The sequence below is a fragment of the Chiloscyllium plagiosum genome, unplaced genomic scaffold (genome assembly GCF_037043375.1).
Source record: "Chiloscyllium plagiosum isolate Xiang-an unplaced genomic scaffold, Cpla_swu_hap1 HiC_scaffold_1, whole genome shotgun sequence".
In the NCBI taxonomy this organism is placed as follows: Eukaryota; Metazoa; Chordata; class Chondrichthyes; order Orectolobiformes; family Hemiscylliidae; genus Chiloscyllium; species Chiloscyllium plagiosum.
Window position 1 is genome coordinate 139,408,300 of NW_028270139.1, and position 19,832 is coordinate 139,428,131.

The 19,832-nt window shown below is 40.7% G+C and overlaps 1 protein-coding gene across 5 annotated transcripts in view; it reads left to right on the forward strand.

Annotated features, from left to right (window-relative positions):
- ctbp1 (C-terminal binding protein 1) overlaps positions 1-19,832 on the forward strand; it is a 326,682-nt gene that overhangs the window by 77,188 nt on the left and 229,662 nt on the right. Inside the window, exon 1 of one of the 5 annotated variants that reach the window (XM_043707477.2) lies at positions 2,568-2,654. The exons of 2 other annotated variants lie outside the window; for them this stretch is intronic. Coding sequence is in view for 1 of the 3 variants with exons in the window: in XM_087991180.1 (XP_087847306.1) it covers positions 2,648-2,654 (7 nt within the window). In the remaining 2 variants the exon portion in view is untranslated. Of the gene's footprint in view, positions 1-2,567; positions 2,655-19,832 lie in introns of those variants that run through there. 2 more of the 5 variants (XM_043707537.2, XM_087991180.1) reach the window with 2 other exon arrangements.

Consider the following 19,832-nt stretch of genomic DNA (forward strand, 5'->3'; position numbering starts at 1 on the left):
AGCAACACATTTTCAGCAACCAATTTATGCACAATGGGTTTCCACAAATTACTATAAAACAAATGATCAGATCTTCAGTTTTTCAGAAGTTGTTCAGGAGATAAATATTATCCAGGATATCGCAGGAATCCTCTGCAGTGGGATCTTTCATGCCCACCAAGAAGGCAGATGGTGCTTTTATTGCATAAGGAGAAAGTGAGGACTGCAGATGTTAGAAATGCATAACATGTGAAAGATGTCACCTCTGACACTCTTACACCCTCTTGATACAGCATGGAGATGCCAGTCTCGACTGCATGTTCAAGACTCTGCAGTGGGACTTGACACCACAGCCTTCTAAATGTGCTACCACTGAACCATCGTTGTTTCTGAGAAGTGGTTTAGTGTGGACAATGAAGTCTAGGTTACTTTTTACTTAGTCCAGTATGATTCTGATGTAGCTGACAGTTTTGCCTGTTGACCTGGGTCAATCCAGATCTTAGCATTCAGAGAAATAGTCCACCATAAATATTTTAGTCCATAATTCTGCATTTTGAGGAAGGTTCCGCATTATAGTGTTACTGTTTCGGGACTTAGCTGTGAAGAGCTTTGGAGCACATGAGACAATTAAAAATGCTATAACAGACCTTCTTTCTTTGGCTCAGAGCCTAAGTGATTGGCATTAGGAGAATAGTAATTGTTCTAAATGAGATTGTTTTAAATGAACAGAAACATAGGGGTGAATGTGCATAATTGCTTGAAAGTGGAGTCTCAGATCGACAGGTAAAGAAGGTGTTTGGCACACTTGCTTTTATTGGTCAGAACATTGAGTCTAGGAGCTCTACTGGACATTATGAGGCCACTTCTCGAATATTACGAATGATTTGGGTCACCCTTCTATCGGAAAGATGTTGTTAAACTAGAAAGAGTGCAGAAATAGTCACAAGGATGTTGCCGGACTAGAGGGTTTGAGGTATAGGAAGAGGGTGAATAGATTCTGCTTGTTCTCCCTCTGCAGCGTTGGAGGCTGACGAGTGACATTATAGAGGTTTATAAAATCATGAGGAACATGGATAGGGTGAATAGCCAAGGTCTTTTTCCTGAGAGTGGGAGAGTCCAAAACTAGAGGGCATAGGTATAAAGTGAGAGGGGAAAGATTTAGGAAGGAGATGCGGTGTAATGTTTGCATGTGATGTTAGTGCAGTATGGAATATGTTGCCAGAGGAGTTGATACATCGTGGAGTTAGGTACAATTACAACATTTAAAGGTATCTGCATGGGGACATAAATAGGAAGGGTTTCGAGGGATACGGTCTAATTGCTGGCAAATAGGACTAGGTCAGATTGGGATGTCCGGTCGGCATGGATGATTTGGACCAAAGGGTCCCTTTCAATGCTGTACAACTCTATGAGTTTCATATAGATTTACAATAAATGCAGATGAGCAAGGCTATGTGAATAACCTAAATTCTTGCATCTTGAAACTGCATGCAGTCTCTCAATGTACCATCCAATCTTTCTCCTTGAAAAAAGGAAAATGTTTAAAAGGAAAAGGAAATTTTGTCATAAAATGATTTCCTGGATTTGATTCTCCAGTTGTTGTGATTTCCTGTTACTTCCACGTCAGTGTTAATAATTTTTAAAGGTATACAAGACTCTTCATTTTAATTAGAATTTTTTCATATTTTTATACAGGATTAATATTTTAATTATATCTAACATCTTTAACAAGATGATGTACTCTCCATCATATGTTTGTTTTAAGAAGTTTCATAATTTTTTTAGGGGGGTATATTTTATTCTTCACCATTATTAGGAACTAAGTTTTAAAAATGCAGATTGTGCTCACTTGAAGTTACGATCAGTACAATGGAAATAACTTGAAAATCTTGATCTCTTTGTATCTCATTTGGCGTACATTTAATGTGTCAATGTGAAAGTTTTGTAACAAGACTCTTAATATTTGTGGCTTAGTCATAATGTGTCCAGTAGCGTTATAATTTATAATTTAAAACAGACAGCTAGGAACTTGAAATTTGGGTAAAATACTGTAATTTAAAGAGGAAACTTTTTTTCCCCAAAAAAGTTTTAAAGTCCTGATATACACGAAATGTCGTTCACAATTGCAGTACTCACAAACCGTCTTGTGTCCACACAGATATGACATTTTGAAAGGAGGCTCGAAATACCTCGACACAGAGTCGTGTGCTGTGCACGACTCACACAGTCAGAACTGCCAGGCGATTTCTACTTTCATTTCAAGGAGATATCAATGAACAGACTACATGTTTCTAAAAATCCACTCATCCCTTTCTTGACAAGTAAACTATTTTATTTTCGAGGTACAGTATTTGACATTTCTGAACACAAATCCTTTTATTTTAGCTGCATTCTCTCAAAAAAGCCGTTTTAGCTAGCTGCTGAGAGGTTTTGTTTTGGTTCCCCACCTAACTATATTTGGGGCCTTACCCTCCCCTCCAGCCTCCTCCTCCCTGTCTGACTGAGTAATGAGCTATGATATGGTTGGACAGTTTCCAACAACAGTTGCTTCTGATTGGCCTCTTTCAGGCAATCGTACACAGTGATTGGTTTCATGGCCTTTTTTTCCCTGCTGCATATTTTTTTTAATCATCTCAAGTAAATTGTGGTACAAAACTGAAGGTAGGGAATGCAAGGTTCGTTTCTACGTTTTTAATTTCCTCTTTTGAGTGTATGTTTGTGTGTGTGTGAGTGTGTGAGAGAGAGATTTTGTGTTTGTAGCTAGTAGGCAAGGAACAGCTGCTTTTCTTTTGGGAATGTAGTGGGGAGGAGGGGTGAAGAGAAAGGCCTATTTGTTTCACTGGTTTGAAGATGGGTGGATTTATTTTGTTCTTTTGAACAGCTTTTGGGTGGGGTTGCTGAAGCCCGCTGGCTTGTTTTGGTTCTCCTGTGTATGAAATGAGAGGATGTAGGGGTTGGCTTGTGTTTTATAAAAAAATACAAGGCCCAAGAGCCTTGTGTTCATAGTTTAGTGTGTTTGTTTGTGAAGAGGGTGTTCAGTTCAATCTGCAAGTTAAAACTCAGTGGTATCTTGGAATCAGGCAGTATATTTTTCACTTCGTCCAATGGCGAATGCTGCCTTATATTCGAGGTTAATCTAATGGGACGCTTTTTATGTCGGGCGATTTAGATATTTGCATGTATTAGAGAGAGTGATGCTATAACAGAATGCTCCACTGCATATAACTTGTCTGAGTTTGATGCAGTACCGTGATTGTTCAGTAGAATCTTTTACTGAGATTTCACTATCATTGACAGGTTAACACTAATATTGCAGTCCTGACCGTTTTTTTAGGATTAATTTAAATTTAAGAGTTTGTTGTTTTACTGTACCATGCAGTATTGAATTATGCAGATTGATGTATGTTTCCTGGGAAGGTTTTTTCTAATCAAATCAAGTTATTTATGCTATATTTTTAATATATAAAGGAATGAATCTGTTTCTTCATAGAAAAAAATTTTAAAAATTTTATGTATTTACATACAGACCATTTCTGACACACATGCACCAATAGGAATGATGTCTGACTTAGATTCAGTTTCAGAGTATATCTGATCCAGCTGTCATAAGCAAAGCTACCATGAGATTTTTTTAAAATTAAGGTTACTGTTCTGGAGTCACAATTGGAAACCTATTCTTCTTCTATGTTGGATTTAAAATAAATTGCAATTGTAAGTTATTGCACTGAACTTGAGTTTAATCCTTCCAGAGGGCTCTGTATGGAGGTCACAGAATGCTGTGCTGACAAGCTATTTTTTTTTGTTTGATAACCCTGTTGTTTAAATCTGCTTAATCCCAACCTATTTTAATTATGCAGTATTGAATAAAACTGTTTTGTAGTTCCTTTTAAAGTGTCTTTTTTGGCCTTTTGCAATACAGAAGCGTAGTTAGTGCTTAAATTGAGTTCTGCTGATTCTGCTTTTGTTCAGATATCGTAAATCTCCTGTTCGGCATGCTATCAAGTTTCCTTTGCTCTAAAATGCAGCCCTCTTTCATATATAAAATTTGAGATTTTTCATTGCGTAAGAATGGACTTGTAATGTCCCTGTCAGATAGTCTTTCTGTAATTGTATTTGTGAGTTTAAAGGCTGCTGACCTTCTTCTCGTGAATTTGTGTTGATTTGGATGGTGAAGCAGAAAGGAAATGCAGCTGTTTAAATCATGTCTCTCTCTTTCTAGTTGACGCATAAAATTGAGGGCTTCTATTAAACTTTGTTTTTGTAAGTCAAGTATAGTACTACACAATGATTTTAAATAACCAAGAAGACATTTTAACGGTATCATGTAGAGGGAGAAAAATCAGTATGGTTTTTGAATATATCTGTGTAATGCTTTGTACTTTCCAAAAATCATAAAGAAGATTGGTTTGGGATTTTTAAAAGGTGTAACATGTATCCCTGTAAATCCCCTAAAATTATTTGCAGAACATGAGAGTCAGTTGCTTAAATTTATTTGTGTAAAATAGTTTTCAAATAAATAAAGATCATGGATGTATTTGTGTAACTTATTTCAGATTTGGGAACAAAGCTTGTGGTGTTTAATTATATTCAGCAAATTGTATTTTTAAGATGCCAGTTTGTAGAGGAAGAAGTACATTGCTGAATAAACAAATGTGCTTCATGTGGAAATGGCACTACTGTTTACAAAAATGTTTTGGTTTTCCAAGCTACTGGGCTGACAGTTTTTTGTTCTGTTTTCTTTTCAATATTCGTTTCCAAATTTTCTTGTGATTCGTACATTAGTTAAACATCGTGCAGTCAGGGTTCAAATTCTCTGATTCGCATGTCAGCTAGTTCATTTTTATATCACGTAAACTTGAGTCAGAAGTGAGCAAAGTTAGGAGAACAAGCCTGCTGTGCTTTTTGATTTTAAGTCAAGTAAGACAGCAGTGATATTGAATCTAATTTGAAGTTAGAAATTTGCAGAAATCTCCAAATCTGCAAATTTCATGACAAGAAGCCAGCATGGCACATACGTTCCTTGGTAATGCGGAAATAGCTAAGATGATGTAAATTAAGACCTTTTTTTCACAGATGCAATATTTTCCAACAATCCAGAGTAGTGTTTAAATGACCATTTAGAATGTTGAGCTGCATTACTATGACTTGGTGAACACGGTAATGAAACAAATGATGTATTAGTCAGACTAAACCCTGAGTCCTGCCTTCATTCAGTATCAATCATCAAAGCACAGTGGGGATTTTTTTGTTTAAATGCTGAAGGCAATTGTGAAAAGTCACCCATAATGGTTTCTCAGCTTTTAGTTTTGGGAGGAAACTGATTATGTTTAGTCAAGAAATATCTTGTAGCGATATATTGTTCAGGGAATGGAAAAGATGACTCTGAAGTGTTTGTTTTTCAAAATTTGAGCTTTATAAAAATGAAGAAGAGATACTGTTTCAATTCAGCAAGAATTAAGTTTAAAATTGGAAGTAAGAGTAATCAAAGAATTGAATTGGACTTCCACATAGAGTTGTGGAGGCAAAGTAGTCCAAGTAAGAACGAGATGTTATAATGGGAGAACTTTAGGATTATTTTTCTGCAAGGCTGAGTTCAAATGGGTTTCAAGATCTTCGACACCTATTGTTATCTGTGAACCTTAGTTAATGTCAGGAGATCCTTTTAAAGAGACAGGACAAATTTAAAAAATGAAGCATAACACATTGTGCATGAAGTCGGGTAATCCCTGTGTTTATTATGTAGTTCAGCTGGTGTGGCAGATTAGTCAAGAGATAATTATTTTGCAGTTTTCACTTCAAAGGATTTTACCTTCAAGGCTGCAGTATATAAAATGTGTTGAAAACCAATATGACATTGACACATCTGTTGATTAATTTTTCTTCAGATTGAATTGGTTTAATTTAGTTTGTTCCGGTTGAGTGTTAGTTTTGCCAACTGAGCATTCAAGAAGAGAGACTGAAAGAATGCATGGCCAACTATTTGAATTTCCAGAAGGCCTTTGACAAGGTAATAAACTTAGGCTGCTAATTAAAACAAAGGCCTGTGGTGTTAGGGGCAAGGTACTGGTATGAATAGAGGATTGGCTGACTGGCAGAAGGTAGAGAGTGGGGATAAAGGGGTCTTTTTCAAATTACTGTTAGAGTTCTGCAGGTTTCAGTGTTGGGGCAAGTTATATGTTAATGATTTGTATTAAGGAACTGAAGGCCTAGTTGATAGGTTTGCGGATAAGACAAAGGTAGAGGAACAGGTTGTGTTGAGGCAGTGGGGAGGCTGCAGAAGGACTTGGGCAAGCTGGCACATAGAACACAATGTGGAAAGTGTGAGGTTGTGTACTTTGGAATTAATAAAGGTGCGAATGTTTGCCAAATGGGGCAAGACTTCGGAAATCTGAAACACATGGCTTGGAAGACCTATGGATTCTTTTAAGGTTAGTGAGTCGTGAGTTCATGGAATGCCCTGCCAGTAGCAGTGGTGGACTCTCCCTCTTTATGGGCATTTAAACTGGCATTGGATAGGCATTTGGAGGATAGTGGGCTATTGTAGGTTAGTGGGCTTGGATTGGCGCAACATCGAGGGCCAGAGGGCCTGTACTGCGCTGTATTTTTCTATGTTCTATGTTAACTGGGTTCACTTGCCAGTTAGGAAGGCAAATGCAAATTTATTTTGAGAGCAGTAGAATACAAGAGTAGGCATGTACTGCTGAGGCTGTACAAGGCTCTGGTCGGGCCACGTTTGGAATACTGTGAGCAGTTTTGGGCCCTGTATCTAAGGAAGTATGAGCTGACAGTGGAGGATGTCCAGGGGGGGTTTACAGTAATGATCATAGGAATATAGGGCTTGTCATATGAGGAGTTGAGGACGCTGGATTTGTAATCAGAGTTTAGAAGGATGAGGGTGAGATCTGATTACAACTTGGACAGCAGCAAAGGCCTGGATAGAATGGATGTGGAGAAGATGTTTGAACTAAGAGACCATGGAGTACAGGTTCATAGTTCCTTGAAAGTGCACTCGCAGATGGGTAGTGAAGAAGGCATTTGGTTTGCTTGCATTCAGTATAGGGGTTGGCAGGTCATATTGCAGCTGTACAGGACATTGGTTCGGCCACCTTTGGACTACTGCATGCAATTCTGGTCTCCTTGCTTTCAGAAAGATGTTATGAAATTTGAAAGGATTTGGAAAAGATTTATAAGGATGTTGTCTGGGTTGGAAGGTTTGAGCTGTAGGGAGGGGCTGAATAGACTGGGGCTCTTTTCCCTGGACCATCAAAGGCTGAGGGGTGATGTTATTGAGGTTTATAAAATTGAGGGGCAAGGGTAGGGGAAAGCGACTCGTACTTTTCCCTGGGGTGAGGGTCCAAAACTAGAGGACATAGGTTTAAGGTGAGAGTGGAAATATTTAAAGGGGACCTAAAGGGCAACTTTTTCATAAGGTGCTGCGTGTATGGAATGAGCTGCCAGAGGAAGTGGAGGTACAATGACAACATTTAAAAGGCATCTGGATGTGTTTAGGGGATATGGCCAAAGGCTGTAAAGATGACTTTAGGATATCTGGTCGGCATAAACAAGTTGGACCGAAGGGTATTTTCCGTGCTATATATCTCTGTGACTCTGACTCTTAGAAATTTGGACCCAGGGCACAGCCTTAGGGCCAAGGTGTGACTGTTTACATAGAACGTACAACAGTATATGCCCTTTGGCCCTTTGTATTGTGCCGAACTTTTTTCCAACTGTAAGATGAAACTAACGTATATACCCTTCATATCCGTGTACCTATCCAAGAGTCGCTTAAATAACCCTAATCTATCTGACTCTGTTACCACTGCCGGCAGTACATTACATGCAACCACCACACTATAAAGAACCAACCTCTGACATCTCCTCTAAATCTTCCTCCAATCATCTGAAAATTATGGCCCCTTGTGAGAGCCGTTTCTGACCTGGGAAAAAGTCTCAGGGTGCCATCCAATCAAAAAGTCTTTTTTTTTCCCATGGTTGGTGTTGAGATTCTTGTGTTGTTGGAGCTGCCATCATCCAGAAAAGTATAGATGTGTTCATTGTGAGGGACAGTCTTGAGTGGGGTGAGGAGATGAGTTACTTAGAGCAGGACTTCTGGCCTTCGATGTGTTGTTGTCGTCAGTGTTCACATAGCTGATCCACTTCATTTCTGGTCATTGTGCAACAATGTTGAAAATAGGAGTAGGCCATTTGGTCCATCAAACTTTTGCTGACATTCAACATGATCATGGCTAATGCTCCATCTCAATGCCATTGTCCTTCTCCAAATCCAAAGCTTTCGACAGCCTTTAGCTTCTGGAAATCTATTTCTTTCTCCAGTACATTCAGTGACTTCATAACTACTGGTTTCTGTGGTAGAGAACTCCACAAGTGCACTACCCTTGTGAAGAAATTTATCCTCCTATCAGTCTGAAATAGCCTGGCGTACATTTGGAGACTGTGGCCCTTCTTCCTCACGTGACTCACCTCCCCAGACCACACCCACCCACTCACAGGGTAAATATCGTCACTGTGTACAGTCTATTCAGTCCTATCAAAATGTTCACATCTGTCACCATTTAAATTGTACTGTCATTCTGGTTTTCCAAGTGGGCAACGTTGCATTTCTGAAAATGTGTTGCTGGAAAAGCGCAGCAGGTCAGGCAGCATCCAAGGAGCAGGCCAATCGACGTTTTGGGCATGAGCCCTTCAGGCCCAAAACGTCGATTCGCCTGCTCCTTGGATGCTGCCTGACCTGCTGCGCTTTTCCAGCAACACATTTTCAGCTCTGATCTCCAGCATCTGCAGTCCTTACTTTCTCCAACGTTGTATTTCTGTATTGTACGCCATCTACGATGTATTCAACTTGTCAAAATCATCCTGAAGCATCGTTATGTCTTCCTTGCCAGTCACTTCCTACCTAGCTTTGCCATCAGCAAAATTGCAACATTACACACCATTCCTTCACCTGAATCGTTAATATATATTGTGGATAGCTGGGGCCCAAAATTGACCCACGTAACACACCACTTCTCACTGCCTTCCAGTTTGAAAATGACCCACTTATTCCTTATGCTTCCTGTCTGCTGATGAATTCTCAATTTTTGTCATTATTACAGCCATTTTCTTAGATTTTGCACAATAGCCTGAAATGTAGGACTTTATCAAGAACTTCAAATACCTCACTCTCTGTGGTTGTCCCTCATCTATTTTACTCATAACATTCTGTAACAATGCCAATAGATTTGTCAAACACAACTTCCCTCTCCATAAATCTATGTTGCCTGTTGGTATTTTGTAAGTGTCCTGTTACCACCTCTTTTATAATAGACTCCAGCATTTTCTGTCCTGCTGATATTAAAGTAACCAGTCTGTAACTTATTGTTTTGTTCTACCCTGCAATTTGCTCTGATTGTTTTGAAATCTGCTGGATTTTTGAAGCTGACACCCAGATATTGATGGAAAATTCAGCCATGGTAATGTTATTGTATACCAAAAGAAGATTTAGGTTCTCTTGTTGACAGCCTTCATTGCCTGGCACTTGTGGGGCAGTTGTACTGGTGCCACACAATCCTGTCTTCACTTTTGGGATATAGTCCCTGCAGGACAGTGCAGATGTTATCCTTACCAACACTGTCCCCAGATAGTTGCATCTGTCAGTGGTGAGGACAAGTTTTCTTTTTTTAGAAATTGTCTCCTCATCTCGCAGGTCAAGTCGGCGCATAATGTCTTTCATAACCTGATGGTGTTATTGAATCTTCGGACATTGAAACACCTCACCCAAAATGTTTTTGTGCCTTTGCTATCTCCTCTTCCTCCAAGTGCTGCTTGATATTGAGGAATGCAGATGCATTAGCTGAGGGGCGGTTGTAGGTGGTCATCAGTCAGATGTTTCTTTTGCCCATCTTTATTATGATGCCTTAAGGTTTCACAGGTCCCAGAGATGATATTGAGCATTCCTAGGACAAATCACTCCCAATGAACGGCGCTGTGCTTCCCTTCCTCTGGTGTGTCTCTCCTGACTGGGAAGAATGTACCCTGAGTTGATGATGAGGGAGACTCAGATTTCTGGCTGCAAGGTATAAATGTTAATCAGGCTGTATGTCTCAGCTGTGTGATAGCCCTCCCAATTTTGGCACAAGCCTTCAGTAAGGCTGATCAGGCACAGTCGACCAGGTCTGATGGTTATTTTCTTCTGTCTTATTTGGTGACTATGTCAACATGAGGTGATTTAATAGATCTTACTTCAGTTTTGCTGAGCCTGTGTTGGCAAAGTTGAAAATGTTAGATTTTATTTGCTAGCAGCAGTTGCTGAATTGATAAGTTTTTGCTTGGTCTGAAATGCAACCTTGAGGATGAATTAAATTGAGAAGGGGACATGGGGCTGAGAATCCACCACACATTTGAATGTTACCACACTATCAGGAAATGAAAATGAGCAGGTTTAACACTATATACATATAATTGCAAATGAGTTTCCTGTGATTCAAATTGCCATTTTGTGCACAGAAGCAATATGCATGTGCTGTGATATTGGCCTGTCAGGTTCCAATTGCTGTTTTTAATCTGTGTCCAACCATCCTGCAATTGTATGTTTTTCACAGCTGAACGTTATTTTTGTAGTTCAAGCTTTTATTAATTGCTGTAGTTTTACTGCGTCTGTTAATGATTCTATTGCAAGATTACGTTCTTTGCCTGGACCTCCTCTTGTTGGTACACCATGTCGTCTTTCTCAGCAGGCATGTCAGCATCTGTGGAGAAATGGAGTTAACATTTCAAGTCAGTGACCCTTTGTCAGATGAAGTTGTCCTGAGAGTTGGCAAACCTGGATCCTTGACACTTTCCTCCAATCAGTGCCAGACTGGAGTGTTTGCATTATTTTGTGTTGAGAAAGCCAGTGTGAAGTTTTCAGCTTTTGCAAGTGAAATCTGTCTCATTTGCTTGCAAATAACCTTGAAATGTCCCTTGGAAATAATTGTGGAAAACTACTCAGACTGAGCTACATTTATGAAGTTCTCCTGTATTTTCAATTCATTCTTGATATGAATCTGAAGTCTGTAACAATTTTTTGTTTTGCTTTTTCAAAACGAATTTGTAACAATTTTTAACTGAAGTCACAAAATCATTGTCACTGGAACAGATTATTGGTGTCATCTCAGTGTCTGCAGGACTTTTACAAGAGTGCAAGTTGACTGTCATAATATTGTAATACTTAGGTTCAACCTGACGTCAAGAACTGCGTCATATAAATACAAGTTCCTTATTTTGCATACAGCAGTCATAATGGATGGAACAGATTTGTTTTGTTTGTGATGGTTATAGGAAATAATTGAGTTGCGTTCAAAGAGAGAGAGTACAAATTCACAGGCAAATAATTGCAAGCTTCCTGTTGTATATAAACTGAATTATTCTCTGATATCTCTATGCTGTCATGTTGGGAATGCTGATTGTGCTTTCAGAAATAATCCTACAGCTTTGAATTTGATCACGTCTTGTAAAATCAGTGTTTACAGTTTGTCAAATTGAAACATTTGTGAAATAGATAACACGCGGACCAACCTTCTACGCAGTGAGTGATTTTTTAGGAATGCAATCTGTACACAGATTCGATTATACTCTTCAGCCAACAATGGTATAGATATTTGCAGAAGAAAATTGTAAGAATAGTGCAGAAGTTAATCTGACCAGATTGATTTTAAAGAGTTTGCTCAGATTTGATGGGCTGCACAGCCTCCTGTGCTGTAACTGTTTTAAGCCTCTTTATCAGACACTGACTTGATGTTCAAGCCAATTGCCTTCTCCTCAAGTCTGGAATTCATCTTTTTACAAAGACTGTAACAAAATCAGCAATAGGTGGCCTTGTTAGAATCCAAAATATCTCTTGCACAGTCAACAACTCTTCTTGTCACTCAGAGAGAATAGACTGATCTGGTAATTTTCTGGGTTGTATTTGCTGTCTACTTTGTGGTCAGGATCTGGCCAGTTTTCAATTATCATGTAGCTGTATTGGAACAGTTTGGCTGGTGCTAGACTACCTAACCTCAATAGTAGTCCTGAATGTTATCTGGGCTGATGGTCTCCATCGTATCTAGTGCCTTCACCAATTTGTTGATATTACATGAAGTGTATCAACTTGTTTGAAGACTGACTTCTGCACTGGGGACCCTGACTTTGCATGGTTGGTTGCAAATGTGTCCACTTTGTTTTTGCAGTGATGTGCCAGGTTTTACCATCTTGGGTGGGGCAGTTCATCAAGGCTTCTGATTTTGTAAAGTGTCCACCACCAATTTATAACTGTATGTGACAAGACAGAAATTTCTTGTGATTTGCTTGTGATGGGAATATTTGGCTCTGTCAATTACAAGCTCCTTCTGTTGTTTGATGTCCATCTAGCCCTTTGCTGTGGTTTCACCAGGTTCATACCTCCGTATTAGATAACCCTCATGCTGCACATGGCATCATATTCTGCAGCCCTCATTGAATCATTATTGATTTCCATAACTTGATAACAGTAAATGAGCTAAATGCAGATCATGATGTTATAAGTTTGTGGTTGAATACAATTCTATTGCTGTTGACTTCCCACAGTGCTGCTTGTTTGCCCAGTTTTGAGCTGCCAGATTTGCTTTTTATTTGCATGATGTGGGTGTTGCTGGCTGTCCCGCATTCGTTGCCAGTTCTTAGTTGCCGTGGGGAAGGCAGTGGTGAGCCAGTCAATGTGCTGTGAGTTGACCCACAATACTATCAGGGAGGAAATTTCCAAGATTTTGAGCAAGTGACAGTGAGGGAACGGTGATTATATTTCCAAGTCAGGATGGTGAGTGGCTTGGAAAGGAACTTGGAGCTTGTAACGTTTCCATGTATCACTTACTCTTGTCCTTTTTGAATGGAACTGGTCATGGGTTTGGAAGGTGCTGTCCAAAGAGCCTTGGTGAGTTTCTGTAGTGTATTTTTGAATGTTGGCTTTGGGGGACTGGCTGTTTGTGGAGATTAAACCTGTTAATTAGACCTTTCACATTACATCCTATTTGATCGAAAGTAGAAAACCGATCCCTAAAAACTAGATTAGATTAGATCACTTAGTGTGGAAACAGGCCCTTCAGCCCAACAAGTCCACACCAACCCTCTGAAGAGCAACCCACCCAGATCCATTCCCCTACATTCACCCCTTCACCTAACACTACGGGCAGTTTAGCATGGCCAATTCACCTGACCTGCACATTTTTGGACTGCGGGAGGAAACTGGAGCACTCTGAGGAAACCCACGCAAACACTGGGAGAATGGGCAAACTCCACACACAGTTGATTGAGGCAGGAATTGAATCCAGGTCTCTGGCGCTGTGAGGCTGCAGTGCTAACCACTGTGTCACCCAGAAATACTCCAGAACTCCAGTAAAATACTCCAGAAACTTGTTCTCCGCTTAATTGGATAGCCCAATGTATAGAATCAGAATGCCTGGAGTGTGGAAAGACCCCATTCAGCCAATTGAGAATGCATTGACCTTCCTAAAAGCATCCCAGCACCCCCCACCACCACCTATCCCATAACCCCGTATTTAACCATCACTAATCCACACTTAACCTGCACATTGCTGGACACTTGAGATAATTCAGAATGACTACTCCACCCAATCCTCTCAACTTTTAGATGATAGATAGAAACCCACAGAGAGATGGGGAGAGTGTGCAACTGTCCGTATGGAGCTTACACGAAGCTAGAATCCCACCCAGGTCCCTAATACTGTGAAGCAACAGTGCAAACCACTGAGCCACCATGGTGCCCTGATTGCCCAGATGTATAAGTACATTGGTGTGTGTTGTTCATGTTGTACGCTTTTGTCATTAGCTGACTCAGTACTATGCCCCACACCACCACTACCATTTGGTGGCTATTGACACCTCCAACCAATATCTGCTGCCCTTTCCTTCTATTAGTTTGAGTCAAACACATTCAATACAGTGTTCTTCTGATCTGAGAGCCTCCCTTTAAAATGCACTGATCCTATCCCTTTATCAGCACAACCGAATCTCTTTCCACTGATCTATTGTTCTAAATGTTGAATATTCTTGAATATTCAGTTCCCAGTCCTGGTCTTCATACAGCCATGTTTCTGCAATAGCGATGAGATCATAGCCATGTGTCTCTGTGTCTTCAGATCATTTACCTTGTTGTGAACTCTGTCTGAATACACAGTGTGCCTTAACTTTTTGTTTTGATGTTCGTGCCCTTTCTAAGGATACTTAATGCTTAGTTTAGTTTCTTCTGTCTTTTGACAGCTGCAGAAAGATGCTATCTCCCATGTATCTTTATCACCTTCCTCTTTGCAGTTTTTCTTTCCAAGTTGGGTTACCCTACACGTTCCCATCCCCATACAAGGTTGTTTTTACCTAGGATATTAAAACTATGACTGCAGATGCTGGAAACCAGAGTCTAGATTAGAGTGGAGCTGAAAATGTGTTGCTGGAAAAGCGCAGCAAGTCAGGCAGCATCCAAGGAACAGGAGAATTGACGTTTCGGGCATAAGCCCTTCTTCAGGAATACAGGCAGAGAGCCTGAAGCGTGGAGAGATAAGTGAGAGGAGGGTGGGGTTGGGGAGAAAGTAGCATAGAGTACAATCGGTGAGTGGGGGAGGGGATGAAGGTGATAGGTCGGGGGGGGGAGGGTTGAGTGGATAGGTGGAAAAGAAGATAGACAGGTAGGACAAGTCATGGGGATAGTGCTGAGCTGGAAGTTTGGAACTAGGGTGAGGTGGGGGAAGGGGAAATGAGGAAACTGTTGAAGTGTTCCGAGGCAGAAGATGAGGCGTTCTTCCTCCAGGTGTCTGGTGGTGAGGGAGCGGTGGTGAAGGACGCCCAGGACCTCCATGTCCACGGCAGAGCGGGAGGGGGAGTTGAAATGTTGGGCCACAGGGTGGTGTGGTTGATTGGTGCGGGTGTCCCGGAGATGTTCCCTAAAGCGCTCTGCTAGAAGGTGTCCAGACTCCCCAATGTAGAGGAGACTGTATCAGTTGCTCCTGATGCAATAAATGATATTGGTGGATGTGCAGGTAAAACTTTGGATATGGAAGGCTCCTTTAGGGCTTTGAATGGAGGTGAGGGTGGAGGTGAGGGAGGAGGTGTGGGCGCAGGTTTTGCAATTCCTGCAGAGGCAGGGGAAGGTGCCAGGATGGGAGGGTGGGTTGTTGGGCAGCATGGACCTGACCAGGTAGTCACGGAGGGAATGGCCTTTGCGGAAAGGGGTGGGGAGGGAAATATATCCCTGGTGTTGGGGTCCTTTTGGAGGTGGCGGAAATGTTGGCGCATGATTTGAGTTTTAATATCCTGTCCTAATATTCTGAACAAATCTGTTTTTTGAATTAATCCATCTTGGCATAATGGGTGTGCTACACCATGATGGATGGCAACAAAAACAGAAGTAGCTGGAAAAGCTCGCAGGTCTGGCAGCATCAGCGATGGAAAATCAGAGTTAACTTTTCAGGTCCGGTGACCCTTCCTTCCTCTGAAGGTTGAGGAAGGAATACCAGACCTGAAAAGTTAACTCTGATGTTTCTTCACTGACACTACCAGACCTGCTGAGCTTTTCCAGCTACATCTGTTTTTGTTCCTGTTGCACCATCTGCAGTTTTTATGATGGATGGTAACCTTGCTGTGAAGGTAGAACTCCATTTCCATCTTCATTAAGTCTCTGTGTTGGTCACTTCTAACTATGCCATATGGGCAGATGTTCTAGCAACAGATAAATTGGCAAGTAAAAAATTTTTCTTTTCAATTACTAGTGCTGAAACAAAACCACTTGCAGAATATATTGTGTCCTTGACAACCTCAGTGTATTCCCCAATAGGTGTTCAATATAGAGTACAGAGGAACCTCTATTATCCGAGAGCGATGGGCATGTCGACCCTTTTACCCCTTCAGTCGAAGCAAAATGCCCAGAGATAGTATGATTTTACATCCTTCATCTTTATTCCGGGCCCTGGGAGGAGAGAGAATGATCGCCCATGTGCACAGAAACATGAGTTCTCCGATCTTCTCTGCAATGGCAGTTTCTTGGTGAACTATGTAGCCATTTTACAGCAAGGAGCATCCAGATAAGGCAACATATATATTAATTGGGTGACTGTTACAATCAATGGGTATCAAGAGCAGAGACCAAGCCCTTTACTATTATACAATGAATGTTCTTAATCTTGTTAATTGGATTCATACAATTGATACTTTTCAACTTGTTAGCTGACCTTGCATACTGAATGCCTCCAATATTGTTAAATGGTTGTACGTAATGACTGCTTTTCTTCCTTGTTAACCCATTACCCTTGCCTCCAGCACCCCATTGTCAACTGCAAGTTTTATCTGATCTGAGTCATGCTCAGCTGAACCCCATTTCACAAAACTAACAATGTAACTCTTTCCCTGCCTGCTTATACCCAATACACATTCTCAGGTGGGCACTATTTTGTTGAGATAATTGATTATTCAGATAATCGATTTGACCTTCAACAAGGGAAGCCACACTGATCTAACACTGTGCTCTACTGGAGATTTTGTTTAAATCTATCATTTTGATGAGTCAGCATTTAAACAAATTAATCTTTGCATTTGTAAATTCCAAGTTACACTGAGAACTAAACCCTTATCATCACATAAATATATGAAATCCCAGCATTAAGCAAGGTCCCCAACAGCTTCTATGATCACGAGAGTTTGTCAGTTTCCGTGAATTCAGTGACGTGACAAAGACCGAAGCACTACCTTGTGCATACAATTACTTTCTCAGACATTTTTTTTCTTCCATGAACAACCCGGGAAAGTGACGAGAATACCCTGTAAAGCACTTAATTTTGCAAAGGGCTGTGTAATTAACCCTTGCCTAAAAAATATCCAGTCGCTGATGCTTGAGGTGCTTGTGTTTCTTTGTTTTTGCCAGCATTTTCACATGTTCTTCAGTACAGGTAATTGGAATTCACTTTCCTCTTTGTAATGTTTTTACGGGAGCTTGAGATCTTCTCCTGGTAATTGATATTTGGATAATTAGTATTCGGATAATCGAGGTTCTTCTGTACTGATGTATCAGCTAAGGGAGAGCAGGTAGTAATCAGAGGTCTGCTAGGCCATGTTTATGCATTGCCATAAGATCTTGTGGAATCTACAGTCAATATTGAGGATGTCCAGAGCTACTTCCACATAATGATGCATCATCCTGCTGCCAGCCCTGGTGAGCACAAACAACCATTGACCATCCCTGGTTTTGAAGTGTGCAGGTGTTTGGTCACTTGACTACTCTATGGGACAGTTCTGCTTATTTTTGCCCCAGACCCCAGATGTGAGTGAGTATAATTGCAAGGTTGACTGTATTGAACGAATAGGTGAATCTTCAACTGTAGTGTGGAGTTTCCAATGGCAGAATAGGAAATGAGCATCAATTTTGCTCTCTTGAATTTTAGAAATTCAATTAGGAAAACAAAAGCACCAGTAGGAAAACATTTTTAGAGATCTCCCAGAACTCTGCTGTCAGACTCCGGGTTCAATTAATCTTTGTTTTTTTTATTCTTCCTGCTGAAGTGAACAAATACGTGTTTCCTAACACTACTGTCTGCTAGCCTTACTCCTTTATGTTCTGTTCACATAGATAGAAAAGCTTATCTTTGTGCGATCTGCAAATTTTAGCTATCATGTCTTGACATCTCTTTTCAAGAATACCAAATTAAGCAGAACGTCAATAGAACCTTGATATTGCAAGAAAGGAGAGTGCTGATTGGTTGGTGAATGGGCCATGGTTGAGATGTTACACTGGAGAATGCATCCATTAATGCAGAAGGACAGTTAATAACGAACCTTTTGTTCAATTTTTAAACCAGGCAGATTGACTTTGGCCAAGGCATTGTGAGAATGCCCAAGTGAATTTCTGTCACTTATTTTGAAGTTGAAAGAGATGGTATGCATGTGTGTTCTTTGTGCAACAAACACAGCCCAGTGGACTAACATGAAGAACTTCCAGTACACATGTGTGCCACACTTTGTTGTTAGCATTGTAATTCCTCATACAGTCAGGTTTTTCTGGCAAATATTAGATTTTTTAGTTTAGATTATATTACAGTATGGAAACAGGCCCTTCGGCCCAACAAGTCCACATCGACCCGCCGAAGCGTAACCCACTCATACCCCTACATTTACCCCTTAGCTAACACTACGGGCAATTTAGCATGGCCAGTTCACCTGACTGTGGGAGGAAACCGGAGCACCCGGAGACACGGGGAGAACGTGCAAACTCCACACAGTTAGTCGCCTGAGGCAGGAATTGAACCCAGGTCTCTGGCGCTGTGAGGCAGCAGTGCTAACCACTGTGCCACCGTGCCGCCCATTGTTCAAGCATAGTATCACATCTGTTAAGAGCTTTGCAATATGAGCTGGTTTGCTGTGATCAGAACCTTGCTTGCTATAAGTAGCTGAAAGAATATAATGTTTGATATGATCCACCAGTCTTTTGAACATACAACCGACATATTTGGCATCACGCTGGCAATGAAATTCATGAGCATGTTAGTGTAATGAATTGTCCTGTTGAATACAATATAGTAAGATTTGAGAAATTCCTTTCCCTGAATACTTCAGTAAATGGTTGAACACTACCTTCTTTCTTAAAACTGTGCGTACTCCTTTCAATTACCTTTTTGAATTTTTGTAAGTGCGCAATAGTTTTTAATAATTAACTCTAACTCTAACAGCTTCCCCAGAACACACACCAAGCTGTTTGACTTATAGATTTCTGTTTCCTTCCTTTGAAAAGAGGAGTTACTGCTCCTCCTTTGTCTGGTGGAACTTTCACTGAATCTGGGAATGTTGGGAAGCAGAGGGTAATAGTGGAAGAATGCTTGTCAGACGGAAAGCCTGTGACTTGTGGAGTGCATCTCCGATTGGTGCTGGGTGCATTGCTGTTTGTTATATATAAAATCAATGATTTGGATGCGAAGGTACAAAGCGTGATTGCTAAGTTTGCAGATGACAGTAAAATAGGCAGTATCATGGAGAATCAGGAAGGTTATCAGAAATTGCAGCAGGATCAATCAGCTGGGGAAGTGGACAGAGAAATGGCTAATGGAGTTTAATATAAGCGTGAGGTCTTGCATTTTGGCAAGTCAAATCAAGATAGGAGTTTCATGGTGAATGGTGGGGCCTTAAGGAATGTAGTGGAAGAGAAGGACCGTTTTTGGATTTGAGGTTCACAGTTTTCTGAAAGTTGAGTCCCAAGTAGACGGGGCAATGAAGAAGGACTTTGGCAGACTGGCCTTCATCAGTCAGGGCATTAAGAGGGCATTAAGTATCATGGAACATTACAGCGCAGTGCACGTCCTTTGGCCCTTGATGTTGTGCTGACCTGTGGAACCAATCTAACCTACACTATCCCATTATCATCGATATGTTTATCCAATGACCATTTAAATGCCGTTAATGCTGGTTAATCTACGACTATTGAAGGCAGGGCATTCCACACCCTTAGTATTTTGAGTAAAGAACCTGCCTCTGATATCTGTCCTGTATCTATTGCCCCTCAGTTTAAAGATATGTGCCCTCATGTTAGCCATTACCATCCGCGGCAAAAGGGCTCTGTGTCCATCCTATCTAATCCTCTGATTATGTTGTATGCTGCTATTAAGTCACTTCTTAATTTATCCTTTTGAACCACCTTATCTCCTTGCCCTATAACCTTCTGTGATATGCAGACTGCGATTGCTTGATCTGCAGTACTTTCTAGGATAAATACTGGCTGGCGCATCAGGGATGCCTTCCATTGCTCTTGATGTGATGTTATAACAATTGTTACATTCATCTGAATGAGCACAAGGGTCTTTCTTTTAGCAGCT